Source organism: Neomonachus schauinslandi, chromosome 16 (genome assembly GCF_002201575.2).
Source record: "Neomonachus schauinslandi chromosome 16, ASM220157v2, whole genome shotgun sequence".
NCBI classification, from domain to species: Eukaryota; Metazoa; Chordata; class Mammalia; order Carnivora; family Phocidae; genus Neomonachus; species Neomonachus schauinslandi.
Genome location: NC_058418.1, coordinates 41,761,767 through 41,780,804, shown reverse-complemented (window position 1 = coordinate 41,780,804; position 19,038 = coordinate 41,761,767). Strand labels below are relative to the sequence as shown.

The 19,038-nt window shown below is 49.5% G+C and overlaps 1 protein-coding gene across 2 annotated transcripts in view; it reads right to left on the bottom strand.

Moving 5' to 3' along the window:
- Positions 1 to 75: 75 nt before the first annotated feature.
- Positions 76 to 19,038, bottom strand: part of PRMT7 (protein arginine methyltransferase 7) — a 44,847-nt gene continuing 25,884 nt past the window's right edge. For both annotated transcript variants that reach the window (XM_021703394.1, XM_044911450.1), the window contains 12 exons: positions 16,385 to 16,626; positions 15,980 to 16,160; positions 10,559 to 10,686; positions 9,990 to 10,125; positions 8,919 to 9,002; positions 8,318 to 8,365; positions 7,578 to 7,667; positions 3,441 to 3,602; positions 2,250 to 2,324; positions 1,317 to 1,477; positions 517 to 613; positions 76 to 306 (listed from right to left, as the gene is read on the bottom strand). In XM_021703394.1, the coding sequence (XP_021559069.1) occupies positions 130 to 306; positions 517 to 613; positions 1,317 to 1,477; positions 2,250 to 2,324; positions 3,441 to 3,602; positions 7,578 to 7,667; positions 8,318 to 8,365; positions 8,919 to 9,002; positions 9,990 to 10,125; positions 10,559 to 10,686; positions 15,980 to 16,160; positions 16,385 to 16,626 (1,581 nt within the window). In that variant the 3' untranslated portion in view covers positions 76 to 129. The remainder of the gene's footprint in view (positions 307 to 516; positions 614 to 1,316; positions 1,478 to 2,249; positions 2,325 to 3,440; positions 3,603 to 7,577; positions 7,668 to 8,317; positions 8,366 to 8,918; positions 9,003 to 9,989; positions 10,126 to 10,558; positions 10,687 to 15,979; positions 16,161 to 16,384; positions 16,627 to 19,038) is intronic.

Genomic DNA, 19,038 nt, shown 5'->3' with positions numbered 1-19,038 from the left:
GCAAAAATGTGAAAAGGGAAGAGGGCTCCTCCGAGCCCAGAGGTCTAACTGGGCCCTGAAAAGAGAGGGAGCTTCACGCCATTCAGAGCCCAGAGCCCTCGGGCCACTTTATTTCGCAACAAGTGAGGGTCAGCACCCGTCCTCCGGGGTGTCTGACAGCGTGAAATCCATGGTGACGTCCCCAGTGCGGGGGTGGAACTCCACCGTGTAGCTGACGGTCCGAGGGCTGTCCTGCGGGGCTCTGCAGTCCAGGCTGGTGAAGAAGTACACAGCCTGCTTGCAGTGCGGGTTCCAGCAACAGTCCTCCTGTAGAAGCAACAAGAAGGCAGTGAGGGCACCAGAGCCCCCTCCTGGTCAGCCTCCAGCCCGGGCAACTCGCAACGAGAAGCTGCTGCTCAGGGCCAGGTGACCCGGGGCCACAGAGGAGTTAGGACCTGGCTGCCTTCGCCAGGGATACCCAGAGCAGTGACAGCTCTCGGGGTAGGCCTGCTCTGGGACTCACGTGCACAGCACTACCTTGTCCTCTGCAGACTCCAGGAGGCCGGTGCTGACCGTGCTGTCCGGCGTCAGGTGGTATTCCATCCACAGGACGGCCCCATGGCTCCTCCCAAGCCTGGGGGTGGGGGGATGTTGGGCCAAATAGAAACAGCCATGCAAGAGACGGGCAGGCACAGCCACAGCTTCCCTCTGCCTTCCAGAAACCTCTGATCTTTCCTTCCTACCCAATCAGGAGGCTGCTAATACCACCTGGCTAAAGGCCACTTGGTAAAACGCTAAGCAAAAAAACCACAACCCAAAGCCCCACTTGCTCCCTGCAGCCTGGCCAAGCACTTAGAGGAACCACGGGGCCGGGGCGTTTCCTCAGGGAAGCAGCAGCTCCTCCCTGTGAAGGGAGCTGGAGTTGGAGCGCCCCACTGTGCCTCACAATGAGCAGCCCTTACCAATTCCTAACCTGCTTTAATTCCCAGCAGAGTTCAGGAAAAATGGCCCAATGAGTAACCATAGCAACCAAAAATTACGTTTCTCTACAGCTCTGATTGTCATGATGCTGAGCTCAAGGGGAGCTACGGATGTGGGGGGATGTGCAAAGCCCACTCTGGATCTCCTTCTCCACCAGCACACACCCAGGGGCTATGGGGACCCGCTAGAGACTCAGGGCCACTTCGGACCAGGAAGGGCAAGGCCCAGACAAGGAGGCCATCCACCCCATGTGAGAGCAGCCGAAGTAAGTGCTTAGCGACCTGCGCAGTAACTAGACAGAAAGCAGGCCCCACCCTCTCTTCCCCCACTTGCTGCACCCTGGAACCTGTTCTCACCTCCTCAGCTCGATGGAGCCCTCAGCACGGACTGGGTGCAGGGGGACCGGGTGCCGAAAATCAAAGGTCAGGATCTGCTGGGGCTTGGACAAGCGGCGACATGGGTACTCCCACAGCGGGTGGGGCTCGGCCTCCTTGCTCTCCCTGAAGTCCAGGGCACGCTGAGAAGGTGAAGGGGAGGTAGGGGTGTACAAAAACAGAGACAGAGCCAACAGCCTAGAGGTAAGGGACTCATGTCCAGTCTCCAAGGTCTAGGCCCGTGGTCCTTCACCTCCTTGGCCCAGGTCCCTGAGAGTAACTGCCGCCGTCACCTGGGGCAGTGGGTCCTCACAGAAAGACCACAGGCCCCTGGATCAGACCAGCTGCCTTCTCCATTCCCCGCTGCCGTGCACAAGTGTCTCCTCAGCGAGTCACTTCACCTAAGCCTCATTATCTCCTTTTTAAGATGGGATGACACTCCTGGTCATGAGCTACTCTGAGGACCAAATGACTGCAGTGGTAAAAAAAAAAAAAAAAAAATCTGGCACTTGGACACTCACCCACTCAGTGACCCTTCCTGAGCACTACAGCTGCCAGGTCACAGCGACATGAGGCTCCCAGTCTAGAGGGAGACAGGAGTCACAGTGCCTGGGACACTAGCCTCCAGCTGAGAACGGGGCTGGGTAGGAAAGCTGCCCCACAGGTGATCTCTGGGCCGCTGCCTGAAGGTCACACATGAGTTGGTGGCAAGGAGAGCGTATAAAGCCAAGCAGTGAGGGGGTGCAGGGTGCAGCCCAAGGGGCAGGGGTCATGGGGTAAGAAATGGGGCCAGACTCAAGATCTCCATGTTCACTTGCACTGTGTAAAGGAAGGCCAAGTGGGAAGGGCAGGATGCTGTGGCCACACGGAGTGGGTGGGTGGGACCCTGCAGGGAGGAACTGTGGCCCCACCTACCTTAATCATGTCATCCATGATGTGCACATCAAAGCCTTCGCAGTCACCACAGGGACTCCGGATCCGCCACAGGTCCTGTGAGGAAGGCACAGCCCTTGTCGACACCCAGCTGGGGATGGACATCACAGGTTCTGTAGGACAGCACGCCGGCATCCACACCCACCCACAGACACGGAAACGTGGTTGCAAGAGCAAGAAGGGTCAGTGAAGTCGGGCTTGGGGTGCCCCAGCCCCAAACCTGAGACACACCTTGCTGTTCCTGCACACTTGGAAGAGACCCCAAGGTCAAAGGGGCTCAGAGATCTCAAGGATCCAGGATGGTCATTCAAATCTGCCAGGTCTCAAATGACCCCAAGTCCTCACCTACAGGGGGACAATCTGCCAGAGCCACTGGGATGGGTTTTTTGGGGGAAGAAATCTGTAAACTAGCTCCTGAGGCTCTGCACCTATGAACACAGCACGAGGACAATGGGAGGGAGGGGACCAAAAGTGCACACAGGCCAACCAATTTTGTGTCCCATTTCCAGGATATATGCCTGGGAATGAGCGTCATTCCCACATTCTCTCCTGGGCCATGAAAGCCAGAACTCCCGTGGAAATCTCATGAGGTAAATAAACAACACGGAAGAAATGCCCAGAAAATAAGCGACAGAGCCACTGAGCTGCCAATGGATGAAACTGCTCTAATCAAAGAAATATCAAAGGAGGTTCACTCTACTTCTCGGGTTGAAAGCATTTCAAAATCCTTTTAAGAAGAAACACCTTTCCCAAAATGACTTTGTGACTGGTTCTGCTTTGATGAGAAAATTAAAATGAAGCTCTTCAATTTTTTCTTGCATAAAGAAGCTGACTTTCTATCTCAAAATGCTTTTAACAACTGGAGTGTCAGCTCTTAGTAAGAGCAGAGCGAACCATGCAACATGTCTTCTGAAACTCTTCATTTATGTTTTTTAATTATTCTGATAAGGGATAACTAAAATGACAACACACAGCCACTTCCATTTCGTATGCCAAATTATTGCATTTGTACAAAGGCAAGCCTTTTCCATTCAACCCTGCAGTGTACTGATACAGAAAAGGACAGACTCCTACCATGAGGACTCACACTGCTCCACCTGCACCCAAGGTCTCTGCAAGAAAACAAGGGCCCTCACCTCCCAGCCCTTCTGCAACAACTTGTGGGTGGCCTACCCTGAACTCCACGACCACAGCGTGCAGCGAGGCAGCCTGGGGCATCACCACAGCACCGGGCCCCAGCTGCTGGTCCACAGCGGTCCGCACATACCAGAAATAGAGGTTGTGCCACGGCAGCAGGCTGGTGGTGAAGAACGGCTCCCCCAGCAGGAGAGAGACCTGGCAATCAGAGCAGGAAGCAGGACCAAGGAGTCAGAATGATCCAGCTAAAGAGTGAACGCACATTACAAGTTTCATGGGAAACACGGAAATAAAAAGGCATTCGTTCACTCACTCAGGCAACCAACGAGCATGCCAGGTCTGCCCCTGCCCTGAAGGACACAAAGATGAGAAGCAGACAAGAGCCCCACCCTCAGGAGCGCAGAGAGGTGAAGAGGGGATCCTTGTACAGCGCGGTAAGCTTTGCCAGTCAGAGGCGAGGAAGGGACATGTGGAGGGAGCCCAGACGGAACAGCATCAGGAAGGCTTCCTGAATGGCATCCTGTAGGTAGATCCCCACTCGTAGCTTATCATGACAAACTGTTACCAGTGCTCCTCCAGCAGGCTGCCTCACTAGATTCTGAGCACCACAGAAGCGGGGACGTTGGCAGCACAGTATCCCTGGCACCCTGCAAAGTGCTGGCCCCGAGCAGATGGTCAGTAAATGTTTGCCAAGTAAATGAACAAACACATGAATAGGAGTCAGAAAAGCAAAGGACAGGGGATTCGAACAGAGGGATGCAGGGGCAAAAGCATGGGTATGAGAGCAAGGCCCTTCGGGAGCTTGTTACACAAGTAAACAGGGTAGAATTGGTAAAGGGTGAGGCCAGAGAAGTGAGGCCAGAGGAGCCAAGTAGCCCAAAGGCAGCTGATGGCAGGCCAAGGGGACTGGACCCTTTCCTGGAGGTAAGAGGGGATCTCTAAATGCTTTCATCAGGGGTTCAAATGGAAGGAATGTGTGTTAGAAAGAGCCCTCTGAACAACCAAGAAGCATGTGGAGACCCGCCCGCAGGGAGCATGGGCACAGGAGAGGACTTGGCTGAGTACTGCAATGGACCAAGCAAGGAGCAGGGAGCGTACAGAAGGAAGGACTGGGAAACGCGGCAGATGCTGAAGAGACAGGGTACCCAGGGCTGGGCCCAAGCAGAAGGGCAGCAAGGGAGGGGCCAATGTAAGATGACACCTGGTGTCCAGCTGAGGTAAGGAAGATGCAGAAGGAAACACTGAAGACAGAAAAGAGTTGGCCCTGCAACACTGGAACAAGGCAAGAAAGTCTGGTCTCACCCCTTCTAGTCACCACTCTAGTGACCTGGAGGCTAGCCAGTGCGCCATTAGCAGTGGCTTACAGAACCGGAGGATTTTTTTAATCCTCATCTATGAGAAGGACAAAAAAAAGTGCAACTTGTACTGAGCGTTCAGACAGCGACATTCACAGCAGCCAAAAAGTAGAAACAACCCAAGTGTCCAGCAACTGCTGAACAGATAAAACAAAATGTGGTCTATCCACACAATGGAATATTCTTCAGCAATAAAAAGAAATGTAGTACTGATTTATGCTACAACATGGATGAACCTTGAAAGAAGCCAGTCACAAACAGACTACACATTTCATATGATTCCATTTATGTGACTGTCCAGAATCAACAAATCCCTGGACAAAAAGTAGATTGGAGGTTGCCTAGGGTTTGGGAGGATTGGGGGCTAATGGGCACAGGGTTTCTTTTTAGGTGATAAAAATGTTCTAAAACCGACTGTAGTGATGATTTTACAACCTTATGAATATACTAAATCACTGAATTTCACACTTTAAAGTGGGTAAATTGTATGGTATGTGAATTATATCTCAAAAACACTTTCTTAAAAAAAAAAAAGGCATGGGGGGGAAAATGGGCAAAAGAAAAGCTATGTCACCAAACCAGACATGCAACAGCTACTGAGCACGTGGAAAGGTGTTCAACATCATTAGTCATTAGGCAAATACAAATCAAAATTATGAGACACTGCCCGCTAAAATGACCATAATAAAAATGACAGTACCAACTGTTGATAAAGATACAGAAAAATTGGAACTTTCATACATGTTACTAGTGGGGGTGTAAAATGGTATAGCTGCTTTGGACAACAGTGTAGCAGTATCTTAAAAAGTTAAACAAAAATATGGGACGCCTGGGTGGCTCAGTCGGTTGAGCGTCTGCCTTCGGCTCAGGTCATGATCCCAGGGTCCTGGGAGCGAGTCCTGCATCGGGCTCCCTGCTCCGCGGGGAGCCTGCTTCTCCCTCTGCCTCTGCCTCTCTCTCTCTCCACCTCTCATGAATGAATAAATAAAATCTTTAAAAAAAAAAAAGTTAAACAAAAATACCACACAACCCAGCAATTCCAAGCCTACACATCTAAGAGAATTAAAAACATAAATCTTCACAAAGACCTATATATCAATGCTCACAGCAGCCATGGGAGCACCTAGCTGGCTCAGTCAGAGGGCATGGGACTCTTGATCTTGGGGTCATGATTTTGAGCCCCACGTCGGGCAGAGAGATTACTTGAATAAATAAAACTTTTAAACAAGTTTAAATTAAAAAAATCTAGCTGCATCAGTTCCCTCCTAAAACTAAAAACAAAGAAAGAAAGAAAGAAAGGAAGAAAAAGAAATGTTCACAGCAGCATTATTTTAAAGGCCAAAAACAGTTTTTGAAACAATCCAAATATCCACCAACAGGTGAATGGAGAAACAAAATGCGGCATGGCATAATATTCAGCATTAAAAAGGAATAAAATATCGGGCGCCTGGGTGGCTCAGTTGGTTAAGCGACTGCCTTCAGCTCAGGTCATGATCCTGGAGTCCCGGGATCGAGTCCCACATCGGGCTCCCTGCTCGGCAGGGAGCCTGCTTCTCCCTCTGACCCTCCCCCCTCTCATGTGCTCTCTCATTCTCTCTGTCTCAAATAAATAAATAAAATCTTAAAAAAAAATTAAAAAAAAATAAAAATAAAAAAAATAAAATAAAAAGGAATAAAATACCGACACATTCTACAACATGGATGAACCTCAAAGGTGTGACCAGTGAAAGAAGCCCAACACTAAAGACCACATATTGTTTTATTCCACTTATATGAAATGCCCAGAAAAAACAAATGTATAGACAGAAACCAGATCAGTGCTTGCCTAGGGTTAGGGGCTAGGTGATGGAAATGCTCTAAAACTAGAATGTGCGATAGCTGTACAACTCTACAAACTTACTAAAAATCACTGAATTGCACACTTGAAATGGGTTAATTTTATGGTATGTCAACTCTCAGTAAAGCTGTTTAAAAACAAAAAAAGGTGGCAAAGAAAGATGATCGATTCCAGCTTGAAGGGCCTGTGGGTTATGTAAGGAAAGCTATCCAGATGGCACTTGGACAGAACAGATTTGCAGACCCAGCTTTGGCGGCCAAAGATTCCCTTATGGGAAAGGACATGATCACCCAGAGAGAAGACAGAGAGGGAGAGGGCAGGGGGAGGGGCAGAGGCAGAGAGAGAAATTTAAGCAGACTCTCCATGAGGGCGGGACTCGACCCCATGACCCTGAGATCATGACGTGAGCCGAAACCAAGAGTCGGAAGCTCAACCGACTGAGCCACCCAGGCGCCCCTAAAAAAAGCAGTCTCTTAAGGACCTAAAAAGCAATGTGTTAAGAAGGCCTCTGGGTCATGAGGGTCCAGGAGCTGGTGAGAGGAAATGTGCGGGAAGACTGTTTAGTGTCTCAGGTCACTAGGGGTGGGAGTAGTTGCAGAGGCACACGGGGCGGGGTGGGGGTGGTCAGAAGACCAACTGTGGGAGACAGACGATCAGAAGATCAACCACAGTGGTGGCAGGAAGCAGAAAGGCGAACCAAAATACAGGAGCAAAGGGAGCTGGAGCACTGTAAAGGGGTAAGGCAGAGAGGACACAACACGCTGCTATTCATCCCAACAGAGCCACCCTCCCTCGGACGCAGCAGAGACCAGCTAGAGTGGAGAGCAGCGCACAAATGTGCATGCCAGGCATCTCTGCCTCGCCTGGCCTTGTGGCTGAGACAGGTGTGGGAGCCAGCATGCAGCCAAGAGAAGAGAAGGGGGCGCTCAGGCCAGCACAGTGCTGTGCTGTCCCTGCAGGGACACAGCCCTTGCCACTCACCTTTTTACCCTTCAAGTCTGCAGACGTTACCAATTCAGGCCGTTTCTCTATTATGTTAATTTTATCTTCCAAGTGGTTAGCCTTGAAAATCTTAACAAGAAAAAAAAATGAAAGTATTGTTTTTGTCCAGGAAAAAAAACATCTCAAAGTTGCCTTGTCTGTTTGCAGTTTTCTGGCCAAATAGTTCTGGAGGACCACTTTTATCTGCTTTGTGAAAATTCTCTCTTCCAGGGGCATCCTGTGCACCAAAGATGAGATCACTAGCAAAATGTTGTAAGAGCAAAAGAAATTTCTCTTGCAGGAATATGGGAGCAGGACTCAACAACAGGCTTGTAGTTCTGGGAGTTTCCTTCAGAGAGGAAGAAATCAAAACCAATCACTTGCCAGGGGGAGAAATACCGTCACAGAACCAACCAGCCAGGCCAGCCTGTGAGCAGGGACTCCCTGGACACTGGGTCGCATAAACAAATCATAAATTCATTGTATCACTGCAAACATTTTAGTTTTGTTAGTTTTATGTGAAGTGAGGAGAAAAGCCATAAAAAGAAAGCAGAGTCTGAATGTTTGCTGCTATCCAGGGACAGCCCGAGAAGACTCCCGAGCCAGCTCTCAAGATGAAGGGCTTCTCACTAGCTCCCGTAGTGCCGGCATGGCACCAAAGCGATCAGTCCCAGACGCAGGAAGGCAGGCCCCCGTCGGTCCCCCCCAACCCCGTCAGTTCCATAACAATTACCACTTACTTTTCTCATCAGTCTGTGCGAAGCTGCTGAGTTCTCTACTGTAAATACCTAAAGAGAATACACGTCCTTAGTTGTGGGAGATTCACTTGACAGAGAAAGAAATTAAACGCCAACATGATCACTCCAAGGCATAAGGTACCACCAAACCAAGTCTATCTGTGCTCATTACCCACAGGGACAGCACCCCCTTTCTTCTTTTTCCAAAGACTTTGAGAGACAGAGCGGGGGGGGGGGGGGGGGGGGGAGGGGAGAGGGAGAAACCGACTCCGTGCTGAGCATGGAGGCCACACAGGGCTTGATCCCCTGACCCTGAGATCATGACCTGAGCACTTAACTGACTGAGCCACCCAGGCGTCCCTGCACCCGCTTTCTGCACTGACCCTAGCAAGGTGCACATGCAGACACCCAAGCTGCAGCTCTATGGGAACAGCTACAGCCTGACTCCTGCCTGCACACGGAGGCGAGCAACCCCAAAGCCCCCACATCCTTGGCAGCTGTGCTTGCAAAGAGCCCAAGTCACAGAACTGTGTACCCAGACCACGCAACATTCGAACTCAAGAGCTGCCTTTAGGAAGCTAGCAGAAAGGCATGTGTCCAGTACCTGCTCTGCCCCAAGGTGATGGGCCAGCAAGGAGAGCAGACTGCCGTCACTGACACACAGGCACACGCTGGCCGGCTTCAGCACCTGCAGGAGAACCACCACCTCAACACAGGTTTGCTTACAGTAGGTCAAGAAATTCTTGTTGGCACGCTCACAGAAACGCTTCCCTTCTCCTGACCCCACCAACTCACTCTGTGATCCTTTAATCCGATTCTATACCCTCAACACCCAGCTGGATCTTGTGTCCCCACAGTCATGCTTACCTTCCAGGCATTATGCAGCCCCCGCCCTCCAGTGTACCCACCTCACCCACCTCTCCCCACCCAGACCTCACTGTCAGGAAAGACTCCTCAAGCTGTCCTAGAAGGCCCAGCTGAAGACCTGCTCCACTTGCTGGAGGCCACCTCCCAGTCTACCAACAAGCCTCTTCCCTCTCTGGCCGCAGCACAGACAACTGTGGGCCTGAGGAGTGACTCGCCAAAGGCAGGGATTACTTTCCAGGTCCCAGATCCCTTTGAGAGAAACGTAAGACAGCTGGGATCTTCCCCCCTGCAAAAATGCATGCATTTGCATATGTGCACACATAGTTCTGCATACAACTCCAAGAGGTCCAAGAGACACCCCTCCAAACCCTGTGTGTGGTCCTGGCCTGAGAGACCCCTGCTATAGGCAGCAGGGAGCAAAGGTTTTTAGGCAGGACAGTTATATAACCAGATTCATATTTTAGAAAATTTTAGAAAGGAGGGAGATAAAAGGAAGGATGGGGTGGCTGAATCCACTGGGATCATCCACAGGGACTGCTAGTGACCACAAAGGCGACGTGTTTAGAGGGACAAAGGCAGGGGCCGAGGTGAGGCTCCCAGGGAGAGGCTCTCACAGGAGAGCAGAAAACAAGCCCTCAGGAAGTCCGGTAACACGCTCCCTGGCTCACCACCTGAGGGCCCACCCAGAAGCCACCTGAAGACCAGGAAGCACAGAAATCAAAACCAACAAACTATAAGCAAGCAATGAGCTGGGGCCCATGGGACTAACTCCTTCTTGCCTATAACCACCCGGGGGCTGGACACTGACCGTCCTCAGGGCCTGGACGTATTGGTCAGTTCTGTCCTGATCATTGATCTCTCCAAACCGAGGCCGGTTCCAGAGCAGGTGAGCTTGGCAGTTGCACACAGGGCGTGCTGGGTAGACTCTCCCGTTTTTTTCGGGGCTAGGCCAGGAAATGAACAGATGGACACGTATGATGAGCGTGACCTGCTAGGCACTGGCAGGCATAAAGGCATGGCACAGGGATCTGCCCAGTAGAACTGAGATGGGCCATGGTGGGCACATCCTCTAGAGGGCATGGGTCTAGGAGCTGGCTTACAAATGGGCATTAGGGGTTAGAGGGCCCCCCAATTCAAGAATTCTCATCTAGGGCTCTTCCAAATGGGGGCCCTGCAACCGGGACAGCCTCTTCTAGTACAGGACAATGGGCGCTAACACATCCAGTCACAAAACTTTTACTCTTAATTCATTCTGTTCAGACACAAACCTGCCCACTTGTGCCTCTACAGGGTCTATAAGGCGAACTTACGTAAGTGCACAGTGTCACCGGCCCAGGGCACCACCGCCCCCCCCCCCCAACAAGACTCAGGACATACCTGGTCTTCTGGAGGCTGTACCATACACAATAGTCGTCGTGGTGGGCTACCAGGCAGAGGCTTGAGCCTTGGACAACGGGCTCTTCTTGTGGCAGGAAGTACACACACTGCATCCAGTGGTCCCGCCACTGAAACAGGGAACAGAGAATCAGGCGTCCCCAAGCTGCAAAAAGAGCAACGCTTCTAATTCAGGAGTCAAAATCCAAGCCCAAAACCCACTTGCAGGGAGACCATGCTGTGGACTACAGATGCCTACTCTTGAAAGAAGAAAATTCTCAAGTAAGAGAGGCTAATGGCTGGAAAGCTTGCTGGAATGCTACTGGCTTTAGAAGGATACAATGCAGCCCAGGGTAGCAGTCTTCAAGAGGAGTTCAGGACAGCTGACTCTGTCCCATGTACGTGCGTGGCTACGTGTGCATGCCTCCACCTCACGTGTGTGTGTGTGTGTGTGTACGTATAGGCAAGGAAGACGGGAAGCAGAGAGGGAAAATGGGGGAGAGAGAAAAAACAAACATAGCAAATGTTAACAATTGGGAAATTTAAGTAAAGGGCATATCAGTGTTTATTTTCATTTATTCTGTGGGTTTAGAATTTTTCAAAATAAAAAGTTGAGAAAATAGTACAGAAAGGTCTTGTTCTGTTTATTCTTTTGAATTAAAGTTTTAGGGGCGCCTGGGTGGCTCAATCGGTTAAGCCTCCAACTCTTGATTCAGGACCATGAGTTCAAGCCCTGTGTTGGGCTCCATGCCTAGTGCAGTGCACTTATTAAAAAATAAATAAATAAAAATAAAATAATATAATATAAAATAGTTTTTAAAGACCTGGAATACTCTAAATTGTGAAACGGTTTACAATGATCCAGAGTCAACTTTTAATAAGCTATATTCAGGGCGCCTGGGTGGCTCAGTCGTTAAGCGTCTGCCTTCGGCTCAGGTCATGATCCCAGGGTCCTGGGATCGAGCCCCGCATCGGGCTCCCTGCTCTGCGGGAAGCCTGCTTCTCCCCCTCCCACTCTCCCTGCTTGTGTTCCCTCTCTCGCTGTGTCTCTCTCTGTCAAATAAATAAAAATAAAAATAAATTTAAAAAAAGCTATATTCATCCTTTTTGACACTACAAATCCCACATACAGGATTCTTTGCTAAGAAAAAACAAAGGAAAAAAGCTATATTCACATGAACACCCTTATTACAGATTTAGACTAGCAAAACCTGGCCCCGACCCAAATGTCCAGCAGCTCAGAAATGGATCTACAAGTCCTTATACAGAACATCAGCAGACACTAAAGATGGTAACTGAAGACGAGTGCAGCATGAAAATACAGAAATCAGCACCGACAATCTCATGTATGTGGAAAGAGATCAAAAGAAGGAAGTTCTTTGCAGTGATAGGACCCTGAGTGACTTTGGATTCATTTTTGTTTTACACAAGGAGGTTTATTACTCTTATAGTCTTTAGCCTCTTTTTATTTTTTTAAGCCTCTTTTTAAAAAAGAAAGAACTAAAAAAAAAAAAAAGAAAGAACTATCCTAAAAAGTGGGTATCTGGTGCAATTCTGACGAGACGAGTGTGTGCTCATTCTCTGTCATCAGCAGGAACTAAGAAAAACTTGGTCCCTGGGGAGACTCCCAGAGCACTGCTGGGTGCGGATGCAAACAGAGCTGAAACCAGCCCCACTTCACAGGAACACATTCTGCCCTACCTAGATTTGAATTTAACTGAAAGGCAGGTGAACAACATTCCCAGGTTATCTAAAATGTCTACCTGAACATAAAAGTTAGAAAATGACAATGTAACTAGACACATTATAGAACAAGTAAACGCTAACAAGGAGGAAAAAATCGATTCTCTAAAACCTGTTGTTCATTCCTTACTGTGCAAAATGACCCAAAGACAAGAGAAGCCTTCCCCAAAAAGGCTCTCTGACCATCACGTCCTCACAAGCCAGCCTCCCAGGTCCAAACGCTAAAGGGATGCTGACTGAACCCACTGGCCGAGGTGAGATAGACTGAATATATTTCAGACCAAGAGCAGTTTAGTGAAGTCATGAGGGAGATCCATTAGCAGCTCTTCAAATTTCTTTTTTCTTTCTTTCTTTTTTTTTTAGATTTTATTTATTTGAGAGAGAGAATGAGATAGAGCATGAGAGATGAGAGGGAGGAGGGTCAGAGGGAGAAGCAGATTCCCTGCTGAGCAGGGAGCCCGATGTGGGACTCGATCCCGGGACTCCAGGATCATGACCTGAGCCGAAGGCAGTTGCCCAACCAACTAAGCCACCCAGGCGCCCGCAGCTCTTCAAATTTCTAACAGTCCATAAGTCACCGCCGATAAAGGAAGGACACAAACCCATCAGGAGACAAGCACCCACCACTGCTGCCTAGACAGGAGGCCCTGCTCCGATCACTGGGTCGGGCCTCAGTCTCAGTTTGGGCATTATGGGGTTACCCAGCACGTCTTGTATGAGGATTGAAGGAAAAAAATAAACATAGTAGTGATGAGGGAGCAGAAGGCTAGCTGAAGACAAAGCATAAGCTGACCTTGCAACCTTCCCCCACCCCCTACTTCTGGGTGGGACATGTGACAGTCTTCCAGGAATCTCCCTAATATATTACTGTTAACACTGCTAGAGGGGAAAACAACCTTAACTTGACAATGGCAGGCCTCCGGTATCTTGTAGGTGGGGCGTCTTTAGCATATGAATGTTCTTCTGAAACCTCCCTTTTCCTTAACTTTGAAACCTCCCTTTTCCTTAACTTCCCCCAACTCCCAAGTATATGATCACCACTCCTCAAGACCCCAGGGCAGGAGCTCTTTTTACCCACGGGTCCTGTCTCCGTGCTTTAATAAAACCCATTTTGCACCAAAGACGTCTCAAGAACTCTTTCTTGGTCTTCAGCTCCGGACCTCACCCCACTAAACCTCACCTATATTCCAAAACATCAGCAGCACTGTGAAGATATGCAAATAAAAGTATTAGCATTTTATATTCTTATGCTACTTTTGTATACATCACTCTCCCGGAGAGGAAGCTAGCGGCCCAGTGTCCACCTCAATTCTGCGGGTGAACTCTGACCAGCCCCTCCCACCCCCAAACACTCGCTCAGCCTGCGGAAGACCCCCTGAAGACCAGGCTGTGCAGAGTTCATTTGCACTGCTTGGAGGCACACCCGGCCAAGGCCAAGCAACTGGAGGGGAGAGGGGCGAGGGGGCACCTCACAAGCCCGGGGGTCAGGGGTTACCAACTGCAATCCTGCAGCAGTCATGATCCTTTGGCCTAAGCAGTAACTCAGGGGGCAGGGGAGCAGCTAAGGCCATCCCCCGATGTCACCCTGCATACCCTAGAACAAGCAGGCCAGCAATCAAGATAAATCCAGTGCCCAGCAAGTGGTAACAGGACAACAGAATACAGAGAGAATGGTGCCCAGGGACTCCCAGGTAGAGAAGGGATTGGTTTTTTTTGGAAATGTTGGTGAAGTTGGTGGGGTCTGGAGCCAATGGCTGAGATGTCTCCCGTGCAAAATGGTGGTTTATTAAAGCACGGCGACAGGACCCCCGGGCAAAAAGAGCTGTTGCACTAGGGCTGTGAGGGGTGGCTGATTATGTACCTGGGAGTTGGGGGCAGTAAGGAAAAGGGAGATTTCAAAAGGATTTTCATATGCTAAAGAGGACCTCCAAGATACTGGAGGCCTTGCCATTGTCAAGTTAAGGTTGTTGTTCCCTCTAGTAAAGCATTAACACTAAGACAGCTGTGACTTTCCTGCTGGAATTTAGGTTATTGATAACAATGTTTTTATTGATAAGAATGCTTTTTTCTTGTAAATCACGAAGACATTTTGTAAACTGAGGGAGACTCTTGTCTTTAGATCTCTATTAGTTAACCATTTGTTTTTCCTTCCCTTAGCTTTAGGGCAGCAGGAGTGCCTGAGGAATGTCACACAGAGCCCACCTGGGGGTGGGAATGGGGGTTGCGGGGGTGTCAGCTTGTGCTTTGTCCTGAGTTTGCCTTCTGCTCCCTCATCAGAAGGAAGGTTTGATTTCTCAGCCCTGAAGCACCTTTCCCACTTTTTCCCCCTTTGAGTGTGTGTATAGAGGGTAGACAACACATGCATTCTTTTCAGGAGAGAAAATTGAAAAGATATGAAAGGGTCATGGAGTGAAAAGTAAGTTTCCTTTCCACCCCTAACCTCCAGCCCCCTTCCCAGAAGCAATCATTTTTACCAATCTCCGTAAATTCTTCCAAAGATATTCTTACACACACCCACCACACACGTAAACTCAAACAGATATATTCTCATCTTTGATAATACGAATGTTGGCATGCCACATTGTTCTGCACCTCTATTTTCGTATCACTTAATGATCATCCTGGAGATTGTTCTCCATCAGTGCAAAGGGACCTGCCTCACCCTCTGAATGGATATAGGACAAAAGACTTAGCCAGTCCCCTACTGGTGGCTTCTAGATTGCTCCAGTCTTTTTTTTATCAGATCAGGGCTGTAGTCAGTATCCTGGCACACATGTCATCATACACATATGCAACTCTACCCAGATCCCAAAAGTCTAGAGGTGGTGTCCCTTCCCATGGTGACAGATTGGGTGTCCCCACAATCCACGGACGCTCTGATGTTCACCGGCCTACTTTTCACCACGGCTCCACCCAGAGCACGTCACCAAACTTTCTGAACTTTATCACTAACAGGTGGAAAATAATGTCTCACTGAAGTTTACATCTGCACTACTCTTATAAGTGAGGCTGAACAGCTTTTTGCATGTTAAAACCCTGCACTTCCTTTTTTGTAGTTCACATCCTCCACCCACTTCCTATTAAACTAGAAAAGATTTTGAGGCCATGGAAAATGAGGCTGTAGACAGACTGCAGTCCTCCATTCCAAGCTGAGCTGAGGTCCCTGGGATTACAAAGGGGCAAGGGGTGGGGGCTCTGAGTGTGGCTGTGCTAGGACTTGGGGGAGCCAGCACACCAAAGCTTCCCTGTGGCCCCGTGTCTGCTGGCGCCACACATGAACTTGGCCGAGACATCTGTTCTCTATTTAACGATAGGTAGCCCTGCCTTTTGTTTTTGTTTTTTTGTAACTCTTCTCTAACGGGCACCTGAATGACTCAGTCAGTTGAGCAGCGGACTCTTGGTTTCAGCTCAGGTCATGCTTTCAGGGCCATAGGGACTGCCTGTGTCAGGCTCCACACTCAGCGGGAAGCCTGCTTCTCTCTCTCCCTCTGCCTGCCGCTCCCCCTGCTTGTGCTCTCTCTGAGTCATATAAATAAATAAAATCTTAAAAAAAAAATCCTGACCTAGTCCTTCTGTCTCTAAATTCCTGTGAATCTAAGGTTCAACATGCTACTTTCCCACAACGAAAAGTGGACAAGTTTCCTAGTTTACATGAAAACATGCTCAACTCCTGCCTCTTACCTGGAGCTCCTCTGGGTCTGAGTGTGCCCAGAAGGGGGCCATGGTGCACTTGATCTTCCCCTCAGGGTCCATTTCAATGTCCCACCAGGAGAGAACCACCTGAGCTCGGCCAGATGCCAGAGGTTCAAACTGCCGGCTGTGGCAGGCTGCTGAGCTACTGACTTGCTTGCTAAAGTCCACACTGTGGAAGAATACGCAGGAACTTAAGCATATTTTAAGCTCACATACTCCATTTTTAAGCTTTTACGGTGACATCACCAGCAATGAGACTTGTCTGCAATGGACTCCCGCCTTCAGAAGCAGGTGACATCAGCTAGATTTCCTTCTGACTCATAAAGAACTTCTAAAGACCCCAATTCCACCAAATATCTCAAAGCACCGTTGGCTGAGGCAGCTCCTTGGTACCTGAACATAGGCATCACATCACTGAGGGCACTGAAGTCAGTGGGCGACACCTGGTTCAGCTGAATGTCATAGACAGAGGGGGCACCAGGGCACCTCTCCAGTTCCAAGGGGGGGACGATGACCTGCTCTCCACGGCTGGTCTGAATGCGGACAGGAAAGAGCTTATTCCACGACCACATCCTCCGGGACTCCACCACCTGTGCATAGACGGTTGCTCTGTGAGGTACTGCTTCACAGTTTTCCTAAGTTCATGTCACAAAAACAAAAAAGGGAAAAATAAACTGGTATATGTATTATAAAATATACCCACAGTAATTCTCATTGAAAAGAGGCTTGTTCCTTAATATCAGCTCGGTTGAGTAGCATCTACCGCCTTAACCACTAAAGGACGGTGAACTGTTTTTGGCCTAATGTCCTTGGGGAAGAAAAAAAAGGAACCAGATTTCAAAAAGAACACATGTTATGCCTAGAACAATTTATGTCAGGTGAGTTCCCAACTACATGACACTCTTAAATACTTCAAAAATACCCCTTAATTGTCATCATGCTGATTAACTCCCACACCAACTTTGAAGAAAGAGTCCAAGTCTGCTAAGCAGCGATGATGGCACGGGGTTCCAAGCTTCCCTTCAGCGCAGGTCTCACCCAAACACCAGAACCTTTTTATTGCATAGCTCGATGGATAAGTGTCCACCCTCAGATGATCTGGCCTCCTGGCCTCACCGGGCACTGCCCACCACTCCCCTTGCTTGGTTTTGGCTGCAGTCCCTCATCCGGTTTCCCTCCTACCTCATTCTTTCACCCGACAGCCTCTACGCAACAGACACCAGGAGCCCAGGCAAGAAGAGGACGCTCCCAGCTAGTACTGCAGGGAAATGACAGGCACGGGGTCCTGTCTCAGGACCAGAAACCTCTTGGGTCAGATGATCCTTTGCTGTAGGGGCTGTTTCGTACATCATACGATGTTCACTAACATCCTCGACCTCTATCCACAAGATGCCAAGAGTGTCCCCCTCTCAGTTGTGACACCAAAAATGTCTCCAGGCATGGCTCTGGATGAGAAACACTGTTCTCCTCCTCTGGCTGCTTCACAAGGCTGTGCTTCCCCTACCCATCCTTCACAGAGACAACTCCCCAGAGACGTGATCTGGCCCATCTCTCTCCCTCCACACACTCTCCCCTGAGGGACATCCGTCAGTCAGTCCATCTTCATTTACCAAATACCACATAGCCAAAAGCCTCTTGGTCCTCTCTATTTGTCTGACCCTCAGATAGCTCAAACTCTGTTTAAACCAAACAAATCACCTTCACCTCTCCCCCTCCTTCCCAAGCCTGATCCTTCTCCCATCTTCCCATTCAATAGGGAACACCACCATCCAATCCAGTCTCCCAAGCCCCAAACCCTGGCACTGCCTCAATGCCTCCACATCTAAGTAATTACCAAGTCCTTGACCACCTTCCTCCTCCCCAAGGCTACCTGTTCAGGCCCATTTCTCTGGTCTCAGCTGAGGCCCACCTCAGCCCCAGAGCCTGGATGACTCCAACACCTTCTAACCAGTCTTCCCGCCCCTGATCTTGCACCCCAAATGCTCTCCATGTGCCTGCCTGCATGAATCCAATGCCAACCCCCTGCTTTAAACCCTCCTGTGGCACCACACTGCCTTCTGAAGCACAGTAACCCATCTCAGTCTAGTCCTGCCCAGCCCTCCAGCCTTAGCTCTAACCCCACCTCCCCCACTACCCATAATGCCAACAACTCACACCGCACCACCTCACCTTCCCACCTTTGTGCATGCTGACCTCCTCTACTGAGAACGCCCCAGTATGGCAGACCAACACTTGATTACTATTCAAGACTTCATCTTGAAGTCTTCATCTTCCTTGATGAAGCTCAAGCTTCATCTTCCTTGATGCTCCCCATCTTCCCCTACCACAGCAGGCAGGATCTGATCCCACTGACCACCATTTGAGCATACCCTCCAACTGTACTGTGATAACCTGCTCACCTACCTGCCTGCCCAGGAGCGCACCTTCATTCTCCTGGCAGTCAAAAAATGGCCTGGCAAAATGAAGGCGCTCAATAAATTTACCTTCTCAGATCAATCACTGGGTCACTCACCACCACATGGACTATCTGTCCGATGTTCCAGCATCCTGGTTGCATGACCCTCAGGAAGGCAGGATAAGGAATCGGCAATGGAAGCCTTTGTGTAAAGCCATAACTCTTTCAAGCTCAGACACAAGGTGGGCAGATGCGGACAGTGATTAGAACAGACAACGGACACCTGGCTACACAGACCAGCTGAGAAAGGAAACTGCGGCCAGCTGCCTGCACACCTTCTTAATTATTAGATGAATTAGAGAAAGACCAACTGGACAACACTAATGTAATTTTAAACATCGTTGTGTTCTCTGTTTCAGGGATTCATCTAGTTGATGGTTTTAATGTGGAAAAATAGAAATAATTACTATCAAAGTTACTAAAAAAAGATATGACATTTTGGAGACAAGGAGATGTCTCACACAACGTGATCACCATCACATGCTGACCGTGTGAGTAACGTGGCCTGTGGCCCCAACTGCCCTGGAAGGAGCCACATTCACTCTGGCCACACCAAACCGCCCCCCCCCCCCCACAGGGTCCCAGACTGGGC